Genomic DNA, 16942 nt, shown 5'->3' with positions numbered 1-16942 from the left:
AAACAACCATCATCCCCTCATCCAGGCTGGCCAGGCACCCAAGCGGGGCCCCCACCCTGATCCGGGACACCCTTCAGGGCAAACCAGCTGGCCCCCACCCGTGCACCAGGCCTCTATCCTATATAGTAAAAGTGTAATATGCAAACTGACCCTAACAGCAGAAGGACTGGGAATGACTGGTCACTATGACACACACTGACCACCAGGGGGCAGATGCTCAATGCAGGAGCTGCCCCCTGGTGGTCAGTGCCCTCCCACAGGGGGAGCTCTGCTCAGTCACAAGCCAGGCTGACGGCTGCCAGGACAGCGGTGGTGGCACTAAGGATGTCTGACTGCAGCTTAGGCCCAATCCCCTGGGGAGTGGGCCTAAGCCAGCAGGTGGACATCCCCCGAGAGGTCCCAGACTGCGAGAGGGCACAGGCCAGGCTGAGGGACCCCCCCGAGTGCACAAATTTTTGTGTACCAGGCCCCTAGTATGATAAATAAGTGATTTATAAACAAGAGAGATATTTTGCTAGGGCTTTCAAAGTTAACAGGTTTTCTAGCCTCATGGAATACTGTTGAACCTGTAGCATTGTCTTGATACTTTTATGTTCTCTGACTTGTAATTTTCTGTTTTCACTATATCTACTTGTAAATTTTTTTTTTTTTAATTCTTCCACATTTAATGATGGAGAGAAAGATCTATCCTGGAGTCATTTTACTCTTTAGAAAATTTTCCTAGCCATAAAGCCCTGTTTCTGGCATAGACAGGTAATATGTTCACTGCTTTTCTACCCCTGTCCTTCAAAGCACACCTGGTACTTCCATGGTTTATACTGATCATCAACAACAGCTAAAGAGGCTGTGCTACCAACTGTAGCTGAATGGAAGACACATCCATCCTCTCCTTCAACTGCCTTGATCATCTCTTTGCGTAACTGTGGTTTTCAGAAGTTTGGATTGGGCTTTTCAGGTCCTTTTGTTGGGCACAGGAAGTTTTCTGGAAATTCCATTAGAGCCAGCTTCTCCGGGGAAGTTGTTTTTAAATCCAAAGACTTGAACCACATTCCCTGCACATGAACGTGTTTGCTTTTTCCCTTCTTTATTGTCTCCTTCCCGTCTAGTACCATTGTAGTTGTAGACATCTGCATTTTTAGCAGAGTTTTATCCATTATTTTTTTAGTATCCCAGAACTGCTGACATATGAGGGATGTAATAGAGTATCAGAGTTGAAAGATGAAGAAATAATAGGTATCTGTGCTTTAATACATGTGGCAGGATTGTACTATAGGCAAACACATCAAACAGCTCTGTAAATCACAAACAAAGCCTAAAAATGAACCAAGTGAAAAGGATAACTTCCCAGCAGTATCTTTGTATTGTAGCCTGTTATTTAAGGGAATATTAGTGATTGTTCTAAATAGGATGTAAAACTTGTTCTACATGACTTTTCCTCAGTCCTGCCTGCCAAGAACTTAAACGTAACTGTGGTATAGCAACCCTTCCAGGTTTATTGGCAGGTATATGTGTGATCTCAGAATACACAGATGACATAGATATGATATGACAACTGAAATGGTGGATTCATTTACATTGTTTACACTTCTATGACCAGGCCTTAAGGGAAGGTCAGTTTTTTAAAAACCAAGTAGTGTCTTCCTACCTATCTGCATATACGTGTCAAAAAAGAAGGGTGTTGCCCTAACCAGTTTGGCTCAGTGGATAGAGCGTTGGCCTGTGGACTGAAGGGTCCCAGGTTCGATTCCGGTCAGGGGCATGTACCTTGGTTGCGGGCACATCCCCAATGGGAGTGTGCAGGAGGCAGCTGATCAATGTTTCTCTCTCATCAATGTTTCTAACTCTCTCTCCCTCTCCCTTCCTCTCTGTAAAAAAATCAATAAAATATATTAAAAAAAAAAAAAGAAGGGTGTTTGTGTTTCAGCTTTGTTTTTGCTCAGTAATACAGTCAAGCAAGAGTTTGTTTCCAAGTGACCTATTGAGCTGTGTAAGCATATTTGTTTATTTCAAATGAAATATATTTGTATTATTTGTCATTCATACTATCCATCCATACCACACTATCCTCTGTATCAGGTAGTCCAATAGAAATATACCTGTTTTGTTCTTTTTTTTTTTAAAATATATTTTATTGATTTTTTACAGAGAGGAAGAGAGAGAGAGAGTCAGAAACATCGATGAGAGAGAAACATCGATCAGCTGCCTCCTGCACATCCCCCACTGGGGAAGTGCCCACAACCCAGGTACATGCCCTTGACCGGAATCGAACCCGGGACCCCTCAGTCCGCAGGCCGATGCTCTATCCACTGAGCCAAACCGGTTTCGGCTACCTGTTTTGTTCTTAAAAAAAAAAAAAGGAAAAAAAAAGATCTTCCTTTGAAAGAGTTTTCTAGAAAGAGGGGATGGCAAGTACGAAGGCCTGGCTGGAGTGAGCAAGGGGGTGAGAGACAAATGGGTCTAATTGGGTAGAGCCTTGTAGGCCACAGGGACTTTGGTTTTTATTCTCAATGAAATTTAAGCGGAGATTTCAAGGATCAGCATTCAGAGGGGCCCGGGGCTCCCAGGCGGACTCTGCTTCTGGGCCGCAGGCTCTGGATTCAGTTCATTCATTTATTCAACTGCCAGTCGAATATTTATTTTCAAGCATTTAGGGAGGCCAGCTTTGTCCCCGGGCTTGAGCTGAGCTCTGGCGAGACAGAAAAAAGACTCTTTCCTCAGCTCTGGAGGAAGAAAACCTTCCAGGGTGGGGCGAGGCCCTGTCCTGCAGGGGGAGATAATACTGTCGGTGTGAGAGCGAGCCATCAGCTTGGGAAATAGTGAGTGGGTGACTAGCTGGGCAGGGGCCACCCTTGGGGAGGGGGAAGCTGCAGATTGTGGCGTGGGGGTGGAGGTGGGGGAGAAAGGGCAGACCTCTCTTCTCTCCTATGGAGAGGCCCCGTGTTCTGCTGGCTCTGAGCGCTGGCTTCAGATTGGGCAGCGGAGGGGACAGTGGGATGGGCCAGGACAGGTGGCCTTGACATGTGTTGCTTGTTCCCTGACCACTCAGTCTTCACTTTTAGAATGGTTTCCAGAAATGATAGGAGGGAGAGTCAGGGCAGCTAAATATAGTCCTGGGGCCAGAGCTCACGAGGGAGGGTGCCTCTGCCAGTCACTGCTGCCGGTCAGCTGTGGTGTCCACTGCTAGCTGCCCCGTGAGTGCCAGCGCCGGTCCCTGCTCTGAGCTGGTCGCTTGCCTCTCACCTGTCTTCAGACACCACCCTGACCCCCTGCGCTTAGTTAGGCCTCACGGTGGCTGAGCCTCCTGGGAGTCTCTTTTTGCCCGTGATCTCCAACCAGACCTGTGAGTCCGTGGATCCTGTGGGCCTGGAGATAATGGGGAGGGGAGTGCTGGGGGTCCTGGGGAGGTGAGGGCGGGAGGGTCGGCAGGCGGCTTTGGAGAATCTGGGCCTAAGTCAGGGAAGGACAGTGGGTAAGACTGCAACCCGGGCTTGTGTTTAGGAACTGGGATTGAGACAACGTCCCCGATGGGGGATCTTTCTGGGCTGAGTCTCCCTGACTGACCTCTCCTGTACCCAGACCCGCCATGTCGGCTGCGCCCGGTCTCCTGCGCCAGGAGCTGTCCTGCCCGCTGTGTTTGCAGCTGTTCGATGCGCCGGTGACAGCAGAGTGCGGCCACAGCTTCTGCCGCGCCTGCCTGAGCCGAGTGGCCGGGGAGCCGGGGGCGGACGGCACGGCGCCTTGCCCGTCCTGTCAGGCACCCACGCGGCCGCAGGCGCTCAGCACCAACCTGCAGCTGGCGCGCCTGGTGGAGGGGCTGGCACAGGTGCCGCAGGGCCACTGCGAGGAGCACCTAGACCCGCTCAGCATCTACTGCGAGCAGGACCGCGCGCTCGTGTGCGGCGTGTGCGCCTCGCTGGGTTCCCACCGCGGCCACCGCCTGCTGCCCGCAGCTGAAGCCCACGCGCGCCTCAAGGTGCGGGGCCCGGCGGGTCGGTCAAGGGATGGTTGGATGGGGCAGGGCCCATGGGGGGGGGGTTGCTGCATGGAGTTGGTCTCTGAGCTTCAGGGCCCCAGGCGCCAGGTGTTGTGGGGGACGCGGGAGGGGGAGGCGGCTGGGGCGTGTGGGGCTCCCGAGCTGAAGGCGGGTGGCGAGAGGGAAGCTTTGAAGAGGCGCTCAGGGCGGGCCCTGGTGGCATCGCTCGGCGCAAACCTAGATGTTCTGGCGCCTGGGCGCGCAGCTCGGTGCGCAGGCCCAGTGGGCACCGGGATGAAGTCAGGGCTGTTTTACCGGTTGGAGCTGTTAGTCCTGATCGCGTGCAGTGCCCACACACGGTTGTGCGCGACCGAGGTTTGCTATCCCCACGGGGCCGGAAAGGGCCGACACATTTGCAAATGGAGACGCAGGAGCGCACGGGCGCGCCCATGCCATACGCAAGGCCAGTCACGAGAGGGTAGGTGTCAACACAGGTCAGGAAGGTTTGTCACGAAGGTTTTATTGGTGCAGGGGCAGAGCAAGGGGGTGGGGGCGGGGGCTGGAGGCGCGCAGCGGCCGTTGGTCCCGCGGTGGAGGAGTGGCCGCGGCCTCAGGACTCGGGTCGGAGGGCTTCTGCGTGGTCCCAGCCCCCGCTCATCAGCACTGCCCTTCTCCGGCCCGGACACCTAGCGGGGTAGACGCAGCCCTCAGGCTCCCGCAGGACCAGCCCCCCTTCCCTCCCGGCCCGGCCTCCCGTCCAGCCAGTGCCGGCGGCGGTCTCCCCAGCCCGTGCAGGAGCCCCCCAAGCCAGGAGCCCCCAGCCCAGGCTCACCTCTGCTGAAAACCGTACCGCTCCCGACCTCGTCCGTTTTCATCTGCGAAGAGATAACAGAGTCCGTGAAATGGGACAGGGGCCCAGGAGTCCGGGGCGCCTCCAGGGGCAGGCGGGGCGGGTGCAGTATGCCAGGGTCCGCATCCGCTCAGCCCGAAAAGGCAGGGAGAGGCTGGCGGGAGGTGGGGGGCTTGGGGGTGGGGGGGAGGGAGCAGGAAGGCTGGGCGGGACCGGACCCCTGGGTTTCTGGCGAGGAAGAGGAGCGGGTCCCGCCTTGGCCCGGTACCGAGACTCAGGAGTAGCCGAGGGGCCGGCGGGCACGGGAACTCACGCGGCGCCCCCCAGCCGCTCCGCCTCCTCCTGCATGCCCATGTCGCGCAGCACCGCCTCGGTGACCTCGGCGCCGTAGTCCTCGCAGTAGAAGGCGACCAGCTTGTCGGTGAGGTCCACGGCGTCCAGCGGCCCGAGCGCGCCCCGCGGGATGTGGCGGAAGCCTTCGCGCAGCGGCGCCGCCCCCAGCTTCAGCTTGAACTTCTTGAGCTCGTCCGCCGTCAGGTTCTCCAGCGCGTCCAGGATGGCGTCGCGCTTCTTCCCCATGGCTCAGCCGCTCCCTCCGACGGCGCGTCCGGCCCAGGCCTGCAGCAGGCGGGGCTGTGGCTCCCAGGACGTCGGGGGAGGAGACTGTTGGCGCCGGCGCCGAGGGGCTCCCCGGCCCCCTGGGGGTGGGAGGAGGCCGCCACTGTAGCGCCGTCAGGTGTCAGGTGAGGTGCCAGGCTGTTCCCACAGAAGGGGACCCAGAAGGTGGAAGCCGTGGAGGCGGGACCGGACCTGTCTGATCCCATGGTCCTGCAGCCCCAGCGCAGGGCGGCTTTGGCAGGAGGTGTTAGGAACTCCAGGTTGTCCGGGAATCGGAGGAGGTTGCGTTTCTACTGCAAACACCCTACACTCACCCTCCGGAGCCTGCAGCCAGCTTCATTCCCGCTGGCGGAGGAGAGCCAGTCACACTGTGTGTGTCTTTCTCACAAAGCCCTAAGGGGGGTGGGGGTGGGGGCTGACTGCCAAGGGGCTGGGGAGGACCTCCCCTGAAGAGGCAAGTCGAGGGGCAGGCGCTCCAGGCATCAGGACCAGAACTGGCAAGGGCCTGGCGACCTGCACGTGGGTTTGGGGAAAGGTAAGAGCCAGCTTGGCTGGAGGAGGAGCTGGCCTTGAGGCCGAGACACAGAGGGCGGGTTCAGGTGGGGGAGCAGCAGCATCGCCTCTTTCTGTCTCACCCCCAGACCCAGCTCCCCCAGCAGAAGCTGCAGCTGCAGGAGGCATGTGCGCGCAAGGAGAAGAGTGTGGCTGTGCTGGAGCACCAGCTCTTGGAGGTGGAGGTGAGGGCTCAGCGTGGCAGAGCCTGGGGGCGGGGGGCGGGGCTAGGCCTCCCCAGCCAAGGGCTTTGGCTTGCCTGCCCCACAGGAGACAGTGCGTCAGTTCCAGGAGGCGGTGGGCGAGCAGCTGGGCAAGATGCGGCTGTTCCTGTCCGCACTGGAGGGCTCCTTGGACCGGGAGGCGGAGCGGGTGCGGAGCGAGGCGGGGGTCGCCTTGCGGAAGGAGCTGGGGAGCCTGAACTCTTACCTGGAGCAGCTGCGGCAGATGGAGAAGGTGCTGGAGGAGGTGGCAGACAAGCCGCAGACTGAGTTCCTCATGGTGAGCTCGGGTGACCTTCCTTCGCTGCCTCTCGGCCCAGGTCCAGGCCCGGAGAGCTCATCCCAGGGTCAGGCAGGGGCCCCGAGGTCCAGAGAGGGGCAGGGACCAGCCAGGGTCACACGGGGAGGAGGGGTGGCCCAGGACTGCTGGATGTTGCTGAGGCTGGGCGCTGCACAAGGCCGCTATGTCTAAGGGGGGCCCTTCACATAACGGACGCTGTGGGTTTGCTTATGTCTCAGGACAGTCTTCTGCCACAGAGTGCTGTTTCTTGAGGAAGGGGTCCCTTTTCTAGTTTACCCGGATAAAGGGCTAGGGGTGGCCTTGAATTCTGGGTTTCTTTTGGCTTTTCTGATTTTTCCTGACCCCATACTGAGCATTCTTGGTCCACCCACCCCATCCTCAGTCGTGTCCAGAGTCTTTCCTGCCTGCCTCACCTCCGTTTTCTTTTTCTCTCTCCAGAAATACTGCCTGGTGACCAGCAGGTGCGATCATCCTGGCCCCGCCCCTTTCCCAACCTGCCCTGGTCTTCAGGGACACTGGCTGGCTCACCCGCTACTCCCCGTGTGCCTGCCGATTCCATTCGGTCCTCTTCGATTTCCCTGCACTTTGTTTTGAACATAGAAATGAACGTGACCGGGTCCTTCTTAGGAACCTCCCAGACAGAGTGGGGGTGCGGGGAGGGGGAGGCGGAGACATAGACATCACCGTGGTCAGTGCTGCCCGGAGAGCAGTGGGTGGCCGGGGCAGGCTTTGCAGCGGACTTGGACGTTAGAGTTGGACTGGATGTTGAGAGTTGGACGCTGGAGAAGCGAGCTGGAGTTAGCCAGGTCAAGAGCTGAGGGAAGAGCATTGAGAGAAGGCAAGAGGGAGAGAAGGTGTGCTGGTGTGGCAACTGGGCAAACTGAAGAGCTGAGGGGCTTGGACCTCACCTCAACAAAAGACTTAAAAAATTTGTGGTAAAATGTACACAAAGTAAAATTGACCATTTAAACCATTTTTAAAACATGTTTTTATTGATTTTAGAGAGAGAGGAAGAGAGAGGATGAGAGATATAGAATTATGGATGAGAGAGACATGGATCGGCTGCCTCCTGCACGCCCCCTACTGGCCATCGAGCCCACAACCTGGGCATGTGCCCTGACCCGGAATCAAACCAGTGCATGCATGAGTTGATGCTCAACCACTGAGGTGTGGCAAACCATTTTTTTAGTGCACATTTTCGATTCAGTGTCATTAAGTACATTCATGTTGTTATGCAACCATCATCACCATCCATCTCCAGAACATTTCATCTTAAAAAAATGATCACTCAAGGATATGTTTATTGATTGTAGAGAGAGAAAAGGGGGAGGGAGAGAGAAACACATCCATGTGAGAAAGAAACATCATTTGGTTGCCTCCTGTACTGGCCCTGACTGGGGATCGAACCCGAAATCTTTTGGTGTATGGGACAACGCTCTAACTGAGCCACCCGGCTGGGGCCAGAACTTTCCATCTTTCCAAACTGAAAATTCAGCAGAGGAATGATGGGGAGAGGTCTCGGAACTCCACAGCCTTGTCCGCTCTTCTGGGCAATGCTTCTTGCCCTCCCCCACCCCATGCCTCCTCCGGAAGTCCCCTCACAGACACTCCCCATCCCCCCCAGGCTGCAGAAGATCCTGGCAGAGTCCCCGCCGCCTGCCCGTCTGGACATCCAGCTGCCTGTCATCTCAGATGACTTCAAATTCCAGGTGTGGAGGAAGATGTTCCGTGCTCTGATGCCAGGTACGGGGAGGCCTGTTATGTTTGTAACCATGCGGGTGATGGGAGGCCGCAGCTACACACAGAGAGAACTCCCGGTCTCAGCAAAGAAGGTCACAGAAGAAGGTGCCCCTTGCCCCTTGCCTCTAGAGTCTAGACCAGCCGTGGGCAAACTACGGCCCGCGGGCCAGATCCGGCCCATTTGAAATGAATAAAACTATTGAAAAAAAAGACCGTACCCTTTTATGTAATGATGTTTACTTTGAATTTATATTAGTTCACACAAACACTCCATCCATGCTTTTGTTCTGCCCCTCCGGTCCAGTTTAAGAACCCATTGTGGCCCTTGAGTCAAAAAGTTTGCCCACCCCTGGTCTAGACTCTAGGGCAAGCATGTCAAACTCAAAGGCTAACATGGGCCAAATAAACAAGGTTTAAGTTTATGTGGGCCGCAAAGAAACAAAAGCTTCAATTTTCATGGAAATGTAGGTTTATTTCAATAAAGACATGCTGAATACAAAGGGCTGAACTAAATGAGTAGCCGTGAACATAAAATAGAACATTTTAATAAAAATTAATATTTTTGCTTGAACATTAACTTACCAGACACTGAATACCTGCACAAATTAATAAGGGTCACGCTTATAAACCTATTTTTCTTGTTCTTTGAAAGCGAAATATATCCTGTTTCACACACCAAACAAGTCAGTCCAAGACTAATGATGTGGCAATCGGCTGCTAAAATATCTGCTGCTAGTATTAGTGGAGAGAAATGGTGTGCCTGTGTGTAAGGCGCGTAAGGAAAATGAATGCAACACGATTATAGTCATCAGTCATTAGTGAACATTGTAGTTCATTATTAATAATTAGTAGCCCGGTGCACAAATTCATGAACATCAAAAGGAAATTAATTAGAAGAAATATTTTAATATCACTGCTCACCCTTTCTCTGTAATAGAAGTGCCAACCAAATTCACTATCGACAAAGACAGATGGAAACACACACATGCGATTGGCGCCAGCGAGAGCTTTATATGTATTTTGCATCTGCAAGTCAACTTAGCCTTTTATGGATATAGAATAAACGTGCTTAATTAGACCTGCTTTCTGATGTAGCTAAACTTTTTCCAGGCCAGTGAAGCACCCCAACTTCTCTTTCAGGTAATTGTCAGCAACACAGCAGTAAATATCAACATGAAGCAGATTATTACTGTAGATCATGCAGGGAGAACAAAGGGTAAAATATGTAACTGCAGCAGTGTTTGACTATATTCTGCACAGTGAGAAAGCCTGAATTCATTTTCAAGTTCCACCATTTCTTACTTTCCAGTCGGGTCAAGTTTCTAAGCTTTCTAAATCTCCATTTTCTGGCTAATGAAAAGAAAATAGGATTCCACTGAGTCTCCTGGCTACCTGTTCCAGGACTTCTGTGAGGATCAAATGAGATGAGGCACGTGAAAACGCTTCACAAACATTTGGATAAAGTGTCAAGTGTCTGCACCTGGCTATAAAGCAAGTTGTATTCCTGGGCTGAAGAAACTGCAAGGAGGCTAGTTGCTAGGGAGAGGAAGCCAGGCATTGCCATGTGACATCATTACCGGGAAGGTTGGACACTTTAGCATATTAGCCTTATATATAGATAGATTATGTATAACAGGATTGTGTAAAAATTAAGTTATGAAAGTTTTATTAAAACGTTTCTTACATACTGTTATGTGGGCTGGGCTGCAAAAATATTTGTTGTGGGCCACATGTGGCCTGCAGGCTGCGAGTTTGACATGCTTGCTCTAGGCCAGCGGTTCTCAACCTTCCTAATGCCGCGGCCCTTTAATACAGCTCCTCACGTGGTGGTGACCCCCAACTTCATTGTTACAAATGGAACATAATTAAAGCACGGTAATTCATCACAAAAACAAGATGTAATTATATATGTGTTTTCCGATGGTCTTAGGCGACCCCTGTGAAAGGGTCGTTCGACCCATAGGTTGAGAACCGCTGCTCTTGGGTATCCCTGTACCCTTGCACTTGCTAAGAGAAGGACCCCTGAGGGCATGGGACTTATAGGTGGGGGCCTGACCCGGGAGGGGAGCGGATGCTGCTTACAGGAAGGTGCTGCTGCTGGCAGCAGGGGACGCGGGGTTTGAACCCTGTGTGCTCCTTGTCCAGGCTCTGTCCCTGTGGACAGTGGAGAGGATAATCCCTGCTAATGGGGCCTGAGGGTCTGCAGAGCTGGAACCCTGGCACTGGCCTGGGCCGGACACTGACTCTGGTGGCCTGTGGCTGGAACGGCTCAATGGCTGAGCCCCCAGAGCTCCAGGGCATGCACATGCGGTGGGGGTGGGAATGGGGGACTCTGTTTTATCCAAGAGAAGACTGAGGCCCAGAGACTGACTGAGGTCACACAGCGGCGAGACGGGGCCCCTGCGGGCCAGGCTTCCTGTCTCCTCCCTGTGACCTGGTCCTAGATGGTGCTGTCTGCCCTGAACCGGCCTAACCCACCCCAGCCTGGAAGGAGGCAGCCAGGGCCTCAGCTTACAGCTGAGCAAACTGCAGCTCAGGGAGGCAGTCTTTGGCCGAAGCCAGTCCGCAGAGGGGGTTCACTCCACCCCCACCCGGAGGGCCGGGGAGGGTTAGAGGAGGCCAGGCCGGCCCATAGGCGGGTTGCGGGGAAGGGCTCGGAGGCTAACAGGCCTGGCGGTCTCTCCGCAGTGAAGGAGCTGACCTTCGACCCGAGCACAGCCCACCCGAGCCTGGTGCTGTCCCCCTGCGGCCGCCGCGCCGAGTGCTCGGAGCAGAAGGCGCCGCCGGCCGGCGAGGACCCGCGCCAGTTCGACAAGGCGGTGGCGGTGGTGGCGCGGCAGCTGCTGGCCGAGGGCGAGCACTACTGGGAGGTGGCGGTGGGCGACAAGCCGCGCTGGGCGCTGGGCGTGATGGCGGCCCAGGCCGGCCGCCGCGGCCGGCTGCACACCGTGCCCTCGCAGGGCTTCTGGCTGCTCGGCCAGCGGGAGGGCAAGATCCTGGAGGCGCACGTGGAGGCCAAGGAGCCGCGCGCCCTGCGCAACGTGGAGCGGCGGCCGGCGCGCGTCGGGGTCTATCTCAGCTTCGGCGACGGCGTCCTCTCCTTCTACGACGCCAGCGACGCGGACGCGCTGGAGCTGCTCTTCGCCTTCCACGAGCGCCTGCCGGGGCCCGTGTACCCCTTCTTCGACGTGTGCTGGCACGACAAGGGCAAGAATGCGCAGCCGCTGCTGCTCGTGGCGCCCGAGGGCCAGGAGGCCTGAGCTGCCTGCCGGGTGGGGGGCGGGGGGCGGGGTGGGGACGCCGGGAGTTTGGCGAGGTTGGGGATTGGCATGGATGGGGGGGCTGCACTGAGGGGTGGGGGGCAGGGGGTCTAACGTCAGGTCCGCGAGGAAACCCCAGTTTGGGAACCAGGAGACGCACGTGTTCCAGGAAGAGCGGAGGGGAGGAGGGAGAGGGCCAGGACCTGGGGAGGGGAGGAGCTGGGCGCTGGGGTGGGGGTGGGGGGCTGCAGCTTCCCCTCCCTCCTCCGGACGGGGAGCAGGCAGGCTCCCCAGCCGCTCAGTGTCTCCATCTGGCGCAGGTCAAACCCACCCTTTCAGAGCCGCAGCAGTGGCGTGTGGGAGCACAGGCGGCTGAGTGTGGCGCAGTAGGTGTGGGCGTGCAACGGACAAACAGTGGGTCCGTGCTGCCTGTCACTGTGAAGCAGAGACAGGGTTGAATCCTACGTGAGCGTTTGCTCCAGTCCTGCCGGCAGCTGGGAGAGCAGCAGGTCAGCCACAGAAATCTGCTCTGCACCCCCCATTCGCCGGCTGCTTATACAGCAAAAGCACAAGGGAAAGCAGGCAGAAGGGCAGTGGACAGATCCGCAGAAGGACTAGGGTCTTCCCAGGGCTGAGTGGCATACAGGGGCTGGGGTCCAGCGGAAACAGCCAAAGGGAGTGCCTGTGGGCAGTGAACTGGCGAGCAGGCTGGAGGTCGGCAATGGCCTGCGGGTAGCAAAGGGGCCGGGACCTTCCAAGGGCTGCCACTCTGGTTTCTGTAACAAACCTTTGTTCATCTTCCCATGATGACAGGCAGCTCCAAATGGGGAGGAAGGCTGCACCTCCAGGGCAGCTCCAGCCAGGGTGGCAGTGCCTCCTCTAATCAGACAAAGCATCATGGCTAACAGCAGGATGCATATTTCTCACAATACCAGCTGGTTCCCCACATTCGACTGCTGTCTGCTTTCAGGCGGGTCCCAAACGTGCCTTTCTAACAGGTTCCCAGGCGGCGCTGACCCCTGGAGAAGCATTCGGGCACCCGTCTGTTCAGTCAGCGCCCACCTCAGAGCCAACGCTCAGATCCTATCAGCCACCAGGTCTAGAACGTCCCAAACACATTCCTCCATTCAACAGCCGTTTAAAAACCGCCAGAGCCCGTGCCGGCTGAACAAACCCGCCCCACCTTGTTTGCCGTTCCCTCTGGAATGTGCTCACTGAATGTCGGGGCCTTGGAGGAACCCCCCAGTTGCCACCCGAGAGAAGAGCCTGATGCTACCCCTGCCCGCACCCCCCCTCGCCCCCCGGCCCCCGCTGCTGGTGGAGAATAGAAGGCCCCACCCCTCTGAGCTGGCCCCACACTTACCTGCTGGTTCACACCTTCTTGGTTTTAGCTCCAAGACCCACTTTCTGGGCTTTGGAGAAACCCCTGAGGCTGAGGGGCCTCTGGGGACTCGCAGGTGGGCCTGGGGGCTGCTGCCCTTCCTACCCTAGGCGAGACGCTGGCCTGGGACCTTCGCCTGTTGATGTGTGACAGGCCTGCAGACCCCTGGCAACTGGTGCCAAAGTGGGGACTTCCTTGGGTGATGGAACTAAGAGATGGGGCCAAAGGAAGGCTGTGGGTGGGTAAGAAAGGCCTGGGGGTCTGGCTGGGTGGGCACCCCTGGCTCTGTCCCTCAGGGAAGCCTGCTGGGGCCTGGCTCGGGATGCAGGAGAGAGGATTCACCGAGGGCCTCTTTCACGCTGGAAAATAAAACAATTCAGTAAATGGGCTATTTGGTTGTAAAATCCGGCAGCACTAATAAAAGCGATTGCACTCTGACTCCTTCCGCATGAAGTCTCTGTGAAGAAACAGGTGACCTGGTTTAGGCAGTAACCTCCTTGTTGCCCTCCCAGCCCTCAGCCTCCACCCGGCAAATCTTCCTGAAAACACAAATGAGGTCATGTGAGTCAGCGGCTCAAAGCTTTCAGCAGCTCCTGTTGCTTAAGGAGAAAGCCCGATCTTTGGCTCTGACCCGAGGGGCTCTGCCCTTCTCCAGCCTGGCCTGTGCCACCCTCCTGCCCCCACACGCAGAGGCCCTGCCCTCCCACCCGCCCTTCAGTTCTCTGGGGGAGCACACCATTTCTCACCCTCCCTTAACCCCGGCACCTCCTTACACTGCACCCTCGGCACTGAGCCCCTGTCATGGGCGTCGGGGGAAGGCTGGGGGGGGGGGGTGGCCCAAGAGCCCAAAGCCCCTTTCTGAGGAAATGGGGACCCTGAGAAGCAGATGCCAAGGTGGGATCACATGTGCGGAGATTGGCGAGGGAAGACGGCTGGGGAGAGACGGAGCCCACAGCTTGGATGCCAGTCCGACCCCGAGTGAAGGCAGGAGGGAGGCTGGGGTGGAAGTGACTGCTGTGGGGGCTCCTCCCCAGAGCCGCCCGGCCCCGAGCGTGTGTCCCTGTCTGCTCCGAGGCTGGCTGAGCAGACACAGGCGTGGGGTTCACAGCTCCTCAGCTGCGCCCTCACTCGTTTGCTCCTCGTCGTTGGAGTTACGGAGGAAACTTCCTTTTCACAGCCACCGTGAAGTTCCTCTGGCTCGAGCTGTGTGCATGGAGGGAAATGGCCTGTGACCTTGCCCAGGGCTGGCTGAGTGAGAGATGGGGTCCCTGAGCCGGAGGCAGTCATGAGGGCCAGTTTGTGGAAAACTGCCTAATCGGAGGGTTCCTTGTTGGACGGCGGCTGTGTGGCCCAGCCAGAACCTCCCTGGGAAAGTGGGAAGGTGAGATGGGAACCGAGAAGTGGGTCCCTCCAGCACTCAGTACTTCCCCCTTGTGGAGACTGGGATCCCAGGGAACTGGCCGCAAAGGGGGGCGGGGCCCTGACTTCCGGTGGACAAGAGCAAACTGGCACCTGCCAGGGCCGTGCTAAAGGGCAAAGACATTGAGAGCTTGTTATGTGTCGGTAACCTAAGACTCTCATTTGTCTCATCCTCACAACACCAGGCCTCCAAACAGCGAACACCCCCTAGGCTTGCTTGCCTCTTCCCCGGGGTTCCAGTGTCCCCAGGGAACAATGGTGGTGCAAGCTGAGACCCGGGCCCGCGTCGTGGTGCCTCTTGGAGAACCAACTACGCCAGACTGCCTCTCCCAGTGATGGCGGCGGCAGGAAAGCCGCCTAATTTAACCAACAAGTAAACATCGAAAATATGATCATATCAAAACAAACACATTATGGAGTATAGAATTTGCATGGATTTTTAAGATTAAATAAGAAATACCCATAAAGTTTAAAAAATATGTTTTTATTGATTTTAGAGAGAGGATAGGAGAGGGGTAGAGATAGAAACAGTGATGAGAGAGAGAGAGAGACATCGACCGGCTGCCTCCTGCACGCGCCCCCCTCCCCGTCCCCCCCCCCCCCCCCCACTGGGGATCAAGCCTGCAACTGGGGCATGTGCTCTGACTGGGAGTGGAAATGATGACCTCTTGGTTCATAGGTCGACACTCAACCACTGAGCCACACCAGCCGGGCAATCCATAAAGTTTTGCATTGGTGGTGCTGGCTGTTGGATCTAGACTTCCAGACCCTTAGGTATGTAAGTTCTTAAAATTATTTTTAAAATTAAAATATACAGAATGCATGGCTATACTTGATATCTCACGGATACGGGGACAGTCCCCTGATCATGCTCCCCAATCCCAAGTTCTGGTCTCCCCGGTTGCCAGTTTGGTGAGTGGTTTGCCAGGACTTCCTGTACATGCTTATGTCCCACAGAAAGTAGATGCGACCGTGTTTTTCTTTCTCTATAAATGATGTCATGTTCTACGCGAATCTCCTTTTTAATTCTCGTGCAGTATTCCACCGTACGGCTGTGCCTTTGCTTACTTAATCATGCCCTGATTAATTACTGTTTGTTTCTTATTTTTGTTCCTGCAAACATTGCTGAAATGAGCGTCCTTGCACACGCCTCTGTGTGCACGTGTGCGAAGGTCTCTCTTCGGTGGATACTGTGTGGGGAGAGTCTGTGTCCTAGCATGTGTGCCTTTAAAATGTCGATGGCATTGCCATTAAATGGTGGACTTGAGGAAGAAGTGGTGGGCTTGAAGGGTTACATCAGGACAGTACTGTTTATCAGTGGGTCAGCCATGCTCTGGAGGGTCACACAGCTTTAGGTCATCCCAGCGTGAAGAACAGTCTCATTTTCAGCCATGAGAGTGTCCAGTCCAGCAAAATTCAAACCTTCAACAGCACCGCCAATTTAAAGTGGCCCCACGTGGCAGGGGATCTGGTCTTTCACTCTCCTTTCAGCCCTCTCCTTCCCCCAAACCCTCCCCACCCTGCTCTGCTGGCTCCTTCAGGTTCGGGCGACTTAGAGAAAAGAGAGGACACAGGGTTGGTGTGGCTATAAGCTGGACCTCTGTCATGATGGCCGTCCAAACACTCCTGCTGCCATGGCCGGTGCTGTGGGCTCTTCAGAGACGATGAAAGCAGACACTGGCAGGCTGACTGTCTCAGCTCCTGCCCTCCCCTCCCCCCTCTCCCACCTCCGCTCCTGGAGTTACACTCCTGTGGTAGTAGTTACACTTTGCCAAGGTAGGCAGCTGTCTTGGCTGGGGGTCTATCACAATATCTTTCTTTTAAAATTTTTATCTTTGTTGAAAGTATTACAGATGTCCCCCTTTTTCTCCATTGACCCCCTCTGCCCTATACCGCCCCCCCTCCCGCCTTCACCACACTGTCTGTGTCCATGGGTTATGCATCTATGCCTCGTCCTGTGCAACAAAAGGTTACCAGGAGATTCCTGGTCAGGCCAGCTTGCAGGCTCGATCCCCAGTAGGGGGCGTGCAGGAGGCAGCTGATGGATGGTCTGCTCTCACATTATGTTTCTCTTTCTCTCTCCCTCTCTCTCAAAACCAATGAAAGTATATAGCAAAAGAGAATGTGGGGCAGCATTTCTATCACATATTGTCCCCATCGTAAGAGAATTCGGAGTCATTTGCCACGGGGGCTGGGACAGGGAACCTGAGATCCTCAGAGGGAATGCTGTGCTAGTAAAATGGAAGGTCGTCATAGACATCTGAGTTGTTGCTACTGTTTTTCCGGCTTTTTCCTGAGAGTAGAGGCTGAGGAGGAAGGTTAGCAAGGTTGGCACAGCTGGGAGTTCCTGGAAGGGCCTTGCGAGTCAGGCAGCAGGCCCTGGTCAGTTGCCCAGGGCCTGGCTGAAGGGGTAGAAACAGTTGCCACCGTGTACACATGCTGCCTTTTCCTTTAAACCATCGAGAAACTTTGTGAACCAAGTAGTGTGCGATATAATGTCCAAGAGTTTTTAATGAGATGGGACGTACTCATGACATAGGTGAGAAACCACAAAGCCTTATATCAGACTATATATCCATCATGGTTGCAATTATGAGAAAAAACTCCCCTGAAAAAAAGACAAAAGA

The 16942-nt window shown here is 55.5% G+C and overlaps 2 protein-coding genes across 4 annotated transcripts; one reads left to right on the top strand and one right to left on the bottom strand.

Annotated features, from left to right (window-relative positions):
* Positions 1 to 3095: 3095 nt before the first annotated feature.
* On the top strand, positions 3096 to 11535 carry TRIM72 (tripartite motif containing 72). 2 transcript variants are annotated; one of them, XM_059692164.1, is made up of 7 exons: positions 3096 to 3340; positions 3577 to 3973; positions 6083 to 6178; positions 6264 to 6494; positions 6954 to 6976; positions 8140 to 8258; positions 10944 to 11535. In XM_059692164.1, exons 2-7 carry the CDS (start codon positions 3584 to 3586, stop codon positions 11513 to 11515), a joined length of 1431 nt encoding a protein of 476 aa, XP_059548147.1. In that variant the 5' UTR covers positions 3096 to 3340; positions 3577 to 3583; the 3' UTR covers positions 11516 to 11535. The 2 variants fall into 2 exon arrangements, with proteins under 2 accessions (XP_059548147.1, XP_059548148.1); XM_059692165.1 differs by lacking the exon at positions 3096 to 3340 and having other exon boundaries at positions 3559 to 3973.
* On the bottom strand, positions 4477 to 5434 carry PYDC1 (pyrin domain containing 1). 2 transcript variants are annotated; one of them, XM_059692167.1, is made up of 3 exons: positions 5092 to 5434; positions 4806 to 4848; positions 4477 to 4659 (listed from the first exon to the last, which is right to left on the bottom strand). In XM_059692167.1, the coding sequence occupies exon 1, from the start codon at positions 5400 to 5402 to the stop codon at positions 5133 to 5135; it is 270 nt and encodes an 89-aa protein (XP_059548150.1). In that variant the 5' UTR covers positions 5403 to 5434; the 3' UTR covers positions 4477 to 4659; positions 4806 to 4848; positions 5092 to 5132. The 2 variants fall into 2 exon arrangements, with proteins under 2 accessions (XP_059548150.1, XP_059548149.1); XM_059692166.1 differs by having other exon boundaries at positions 5137 to 5431.
* Positions 11536 to 16942: the final 5407 nt, after the last annotated feature.

This window comes from Myotis daubentonii, chromosome 4 (assembly GCF_963259705.1).
Source record: "Myotis daubentonii chromosome 4, mMyoDau2.1, whole genome shotgun sequence".
NCBI lineage: Eukaryota > Metazoa > Chordata > Mammalia > Chiroptera > Vespertilionidae > Myotis > Myotis daubentonii.
The sequence above is the reverse complement of the archived record's forward strand: the minus strand, read 5'-3'. Positions and strand labels throughout refer to the sequence as shown.